The sequence below is a fragment of the Curcuma longa genome, chromosome 9 (genome assembly GCF_044706935.1).
Source record: "Curcuma longa cultivar G26 ecotype Majalengka, Jawa Barat chromosome 9, ITB_CL_G26_1.1, whole genome shotgun sequence".
NCBI classification, from domain to species: domain Eukaryota; kingdom Viridiplantae; phylum Streptophyta; class Magnoliopsida; order Zingiberales; family Zingiberaceae; genus Curcuma; species Curcuma longa.
This window is the reverse complement of record NC_133869.1, coordinates 9990652-9996651: the sequence shown is the minus strand read 5'-3', so window position 1 is coordinate 9996651 and position 6000 is coordinate 9990652. Positions and strand designations below refer to the sequence as shown.

At 42.7% G+C, this 6000-nt stretch overlaps 1 protein-coding gene across 1 annotated transcript; it reads left to right on the top strand.

The window, feature by feature from the left end:
- Positions 1 to 2618: 2618 nt before the first annotated feature.
- On the top strand, positions 2619 to 5787 carry LOC141835264 (heat shock 70 kDa protein, mitochondrial-like). The gene is made up of 5 exons (XM_074722698.1): positions 2619 to 2804; positions 3249 to 3325; positions 3433 to 3511; positions 3619 to 4185; positions 4263 to 5787. Exons 1-5 carry the CDS (start codon positions 2724 to 2726, stop codon positions 5514 to 5516), a joined length of 2058 nt encoding a protein of 685 aa, XP_074578799.1. The 5' UTR covers positions 2619 to 2723; the 3' UTR covers positions 5517 to 5787.
- The last annotated feature ends 213 nt before the right edge of the window (positions 5788 to 6000 follow it).

Below are 6000 nucleotides of genomic sequence, written 5' to 3'. Positions count from 1 at the left end.
AGTTGGTTGACTTGATCCAAGAGTGATCAGCTTATGTGGACTTGTCAACCGAGTCTTGGACTGGCCACGTGGCCTTTGTCGTCTTCGCTACATCAGACTAATAATGAAATCGGATCTAAAAAGGATCGTGTTCCCCGTAAGATTAAAGTAACATTTTTTTTCACCTGGAAGAAGATATGGTTGTCGTCGTTCTAATTCCTTAGGAAGATCAATCTGCCTATAAAGGCGTCTCGTTTTTTATTTTTATATAAGAAGATGACAATAACTCTCGATTCTGGTTCATCAATACTAGATCCTATTTTAGAATTGCTTGAATGTTTTCGGAGGATTAATGTATGGTGTAAGCTCCAATTTCATGATTTAGAAACCTTAATTAGGGTGTAAGTCACAAGACAAAAAAAATATTTTCAATGTGATTGAATCATAGAAAGTGAAGTATCAACCACCATGTGGCTTGTCTAAGATTAATCATCACTCGTGGGGCAGTCTCGGAGGGGCCTTCGGGGTGAGGATTATCATCTTTTGCTGCAATAAAATTCATCATCATGCAAACTTTATCGGTTTTTATTCTCTTTCGTGCTGAATTTCGTATCAGAAACAGTAATAGATACAGAGCAGAACAGCTCATGTTTGAAAAGAAGAGTAGTGTGTTTTAGGGTTTCAACCTGTTCTTAATTTCAGTGTTTTAGGGTTTGTGCTTGTTCATCCGAGTTGGCAGATGGAGACTGGGATTTATTCCAGAGATGGTTAAGTTATTTAATTAATTAGATAATTATGTTGCCAGCCATTAGTTAGATACACATCACATCAAGTAATTAAAGTTGATGATTAATTAAGAGTTAGGGTTGGTTGTAGATTACAGTTGTGACTCAACTCACATTGAAGTTTACTCTCAACTCTTGCTTTTATTGTTCATGTTCTTCGATTTTGTAATGGTTTGCATTTAGCGAAGAGATGTATCTAAGTTTAAGTGTTTGTTTCTTTCGCAAAGATTTGTTAGCTAAGAAAGACTCCACGTAGTGGTGAAATACCTAGAAGAATAATGGAGATTAGAGTTCGAATCTCAAATGGAATGAATATTCTAAAGGTTGATTTCTGTATTGATGTGGTGAATCCCGAGTAGTTCGATGTTGCAACGAAAGTCAAAGAGGTCGGCCGATGTGGCAAGGCAAAGAGTCAATGGTCAATCTTGGGTGGATTAACTCGGCACTTCCGACCTCGACCAGCTCGGCCACTCGGCCAATCTCTCGGCCCTCCTGCCCTCGACAAACTCGATCACTCGGCCTATCTTTAGACCCTTTCGACCTCAACCAGCTCGGCCACTCGGCCTATTTCTCGGCCCTTCCAACCTCGACCAGCTCAGCCACTCGTCCTATCTCTCAGCCCTCCCTACCTCGACCAACTCGGTCACTCGACCTATCTCTCGCCCCTCCCGACCTCGATAAGCTCAGTCACTCGGCCTACCTCTCGGGCCTCTCGACCTTGATAAGCTCAGTCACTCGGCCTACCTCTTAGCCCTTCTAACCATCTCAGTCACTTAGTCCTCGTCTCGGCCACTCCAACCTCGACCCACTCTCTCTCTCAACTACTCCCACCCCAAAAGTTGACAACAATGCTCAAGCTGCAAGTCCTGCCAGAGGAACAGGATGGTTACGAGGTTGTCAAACATGTTCCCCTAGGATTCCCTCATATCTTCGTCTACAATCAAAAGGTAAGAATAATCAACACTGCCAAGCCATAGGACAGCTACGAAGTTGCCAAAATTGATCCCCCAAATATTGCATGTTGGGGGCATTGGACAGTGGTTGTCAGAGCCTGTCCCCTCAATCACGACAGGGGGATGTCCTCGTGCCACCGTGGAGATTCCTTTTTATGAGTATATAACCTCTCCCGCAGATATAAAAACTCTCCCTAGATTCTCAGTTACTGAAGACACTTCTTCTTTTTCTTTCTTTTCTGAAACTGACTTGAGCGTCGGAGTTGTCTTGTTGGAAATCTCCGACACCCTGTTAATCCGTTCACTCAGTTTTTTTCTTCAGATCACTTTGCTGACGGGAGTGATAGTGCCTGAGGTGGTAGATTATTGATTGGTGACTTGATCATCTACGATATTCAGTCGGAACATGTATAAATTGTACTTTGAATTTACTCAGTAGATAAATTAGAATATAAAATATTCTATAATCCAAGATGGTGATGTAAATCGTGACTTTTTAATTAATCGGAGCATCTCTTTGAACTCCTTTGGGTTAGTCGTAGGGTAAGGATTGGAGTAAAACTTATCTCTTTAAGACGATATTGCCTCGTATATTCATTATTGCAACCTTTTATTCAAATTCATCAAACATGGAGGGGTGAAAGCAAAAAGGGCATTACATTGGATTGGGGCCCATTGAACGGCCCACTAAGCCCAGCTACAAAGGTTCATCCACATGCTTTTTGGGCCTGGGTTGGGCTTCAATATTTAAGCCCATGATTGATGGCTGTGCGTAAATTGAACTGAATCGAAGAGCAATTTTCAACGGTCGAGTTCTATTCTAGGGCATTCGCTTACGTGTACAATTCTAGAACATTCTCTTCTTTGCCCCTTCTCCAAGCCGCCTCCTCGCGACTTCTGAGGGTTTTAGTTTCGCTATATCTAGGGTTTTGTCGCCTCCCTCTCGCTCTACGCAACCGATCGCCTCGCCGCCACGCTCGATCCCGCTTGCCTCATCTCTCCTTCCATGGCGAACGGCTCCGTGCTTCTCTCGAGGATGTCTAGATCGAAGTCCCTCACTTCGGGCGTCTCCTCCTCACTGCCGCAGGTTTCCAACTATTCCTTCCGAGGGGAAAAGTGTAGATCTTTTTCGTTTGATCTAGAATTTCTTGGTCCGACTGGCGTTTTTTTTACATAAAAAGTACTAGTGCGTTTGTTTTTCTTGCGGTAGTTTGCTGGAGCATGTGACGATCCCAATCAGTTGTATTTGGTATAGTCGTATTGATTATGGTATAGAAGACTGGATTTTTATGTGGCAAGTGTCCGATTTTGTCATAGATCTAAAAATCGTAGATGGTTGATGGTCTGGACGTAGATGATGAAGGTTTTGTACTGAAAGATTAAACTGGTCCTTCTTTATGGTGCTTACTTAATTTTATCTTGCTTCAGCATGAAATCTTTAGTATATGAATTTGGTTTTCAACCTATTTATGCTAGTATGGATTTAGCTCAACGCATATGTATATTATTTTTTGGTTTTCTGTATATCCAGGCTTCAAATTTTCTAAAAGCATCCTATGGCATGTCTTCTTTGCCTCAAAGATGGGCTACTGTTGCAAGAGCATTCAGGTAATCTTTTGATTTCAGCTCTCAATTTACCTATTTAGTATCTGAATGCTGTAAGAGCATTCAGGTAATATTTTCTGATGGAATTTCTGAAATGTTTGATTGTGCAGCTCAAAGCCTGCAAGTGCTGATGTTATTGGGATTGATTTGGGCACTACAAACTCATGTGTGTCTGTCATGGAGGGGAAGGTACATTATGCTTCCTATTGTTTACAAATCTCTTTTGATTTGTTTAGGCCTCGTTCTTTGTGTGATACTAGCTTTTCTAATGTTTCTATCTTGGTTGATTGAATCAGACACCAAAGGTGATTGAGAATGCAGAAGGTGCAAGGACTACTCCATCTGTTGTTTCCTTCAATCAGAAGGGCGAGCTTTTGGTGGGTACTCCTGCTAAGCGACAAGCCGTGACGAATCCAACAAACACCTTATTTGGCACTAAACGACTGATTGGGAGAAGATTTGATGACCCCCAGACTCAGAAGGAACTAAAGATGGTTCCCTATAAAATTGTCAAGGCACCTAGTGGAGATGCTTGGGTGGAGATGAATGGTCAGCAATATTCCCCGAGCCAGATTGGTGCATTTGTCCTCACCAAGATGAAGGAAACAGCAGAGGCTTATCTCGGTAAATCTGTCTCAAAGGCAGTCATCACAGTCCCTGCTTATTTCAATGATGCACAACGCCAGGCCACAAAGGATGCAGGGAGAATCGCAGGCCTCGAAGTTATGAGAATTATCAATGAACCGACTGCGGCTGCACTTTCATATGGGATGAACGACAAGGAAGGTTTGATCGCTGTCTTTGATCTGGGTGGTGGAACTTTTGATGTATCCATCTTGGAAATTTCTAATGGGGTGTTTGAGGTTTGTTCTCGACATGTTTCTCTGGCTTCTATTATGTTCTTTGTTTCAATCTTTTTTATGTGATTTTCCATCTTCAGGTTAAGGCTACCAATGGTGACACATTCCTTGGTGGTGAAGACTTCGATAGCGCACTGCTGAACTATCTAGTCGGCGAATTCAAAAGAACAGAGAACATCGATTTATCTAAAGACAAATTGGCGATACAAAGGTTGAGAGAAGCAGCTGAAAAGGCAAAAGTAGAACTCTCATCGACCATGCAAACGGATATAAACCTTCCATTTATTACTGCTGATGCTTCAGGAGCAAAGCACTTCAACATTACATTGTCGAGATCGAAGTTTGAATCCCTTGTCGATCATCTTATCGAGAGAACTCGCGTCCCTTGCGTCAATTGTGTGAGAGATGCCGGCATCTCTGTGAAAGAAGTTGATGAGGTGCTTTTGGTTGGTGGAATGACAAGGGTTCCGAAGGTTCAGGAAATCGTCAACCAGATATTCGGGAAGGCGCCGAGCAAGGGTGTGAACCCTGATGAGGCTGTGGCCATGGGAGCTGCCATACAAGGAGGGATTTTGAGAGGTGATGTTAAAGAGCTGCTCCTGCTCGACGTCACGCCTCTCTCCCTTGGTATCGAGACTCTAGGAGGGATCTTTACCAGGCTCATCAACAGAAACACAACCATTCCTACAAAGAAAAGCCAATCCTTTTCGACTGCAGCTGATAACCAAACCCAAGTCGGTATTCGTGTGTTGCAGGGCGAGAGGGAGATGGCGGCCGACAACAAGCTTCTTGGAGAATTCGAGTTAACTGGAATCCCTCCTGCCCCTAGAGGCATGCCTCAAATCGAAGTCACCTTCGACATTGATGCAAATGGCATTGTGAAGGTATCCGCGAAGGACAAGGCAACCAACAAAGAGCAAGAAATAACGATAAGGTCCTCAGGCGGGCTATCTGAATCGGAGATTGAGAAGATGGTAAAAGAAGCAGAAATCCATGCGCAAAAGGATCAGGAAAGGAAGGCCTTGATTGATATCAGAAACACAGCAGACACTACAATCTATAGCATCGAGAAGAGCCTGAGCGAGTTCAGAGACAAGATTCCTGCTGAAGTTGCAAAAGAGATTGAAGACTCAGTTGCCGATTTGAGGTCCGCCATGGGTGAGGACAACGTGGACAAGATCAAGGAGAAGCTTGATGCTGCAAACAAGGCAGTCTCCAAGATCGGGCAGCATATGCAACAAGGTGGGGGAGGAGGAGGGTCTTCCGGCGGACCTTCTGGCTCGGCCGGAGACCAGACTTCCGAGGCAGAGTACAAGGAGGCTTCGAAGATGTAGGCTTCGAATTTGTATCCATCCGACATCATTTTTGAGACTGGAGGTTCCATTTTTATCACTACTTAGGCAGTGAGTTCTTCACTGAAAACCATTTTGATCATTTGTTGTGGTGTAATAACTTTACTTTATACTCATGGGTGTTTGAAAAACTTGTATGCTCTCGAATGGTGGTTCTTTGGGGGTGTTTTAAAAACTTATGTGCTCTCCAGTGATGGTTCTCTGTGACTGGGTTTGGGAATTACCTAAATCATTTCTTAATTATTGTTCATCATTTCATAGAAGTGTTCCTTCTCTCCTTATCTTTGTTATCTTTGATATCCATTTTTCTGTAAAAAGATAAAATCTATCACTCTAGTGATTTTATACGATTGATTTCACGATGACGATCTTCTATAAAGAAATCTATAAAGAAGTAAATTGAGTAATTGTACACCGTTTTCTATTTTTTTCCTTCCAAACTTAATCCTGTTAACTTTAAAACTAT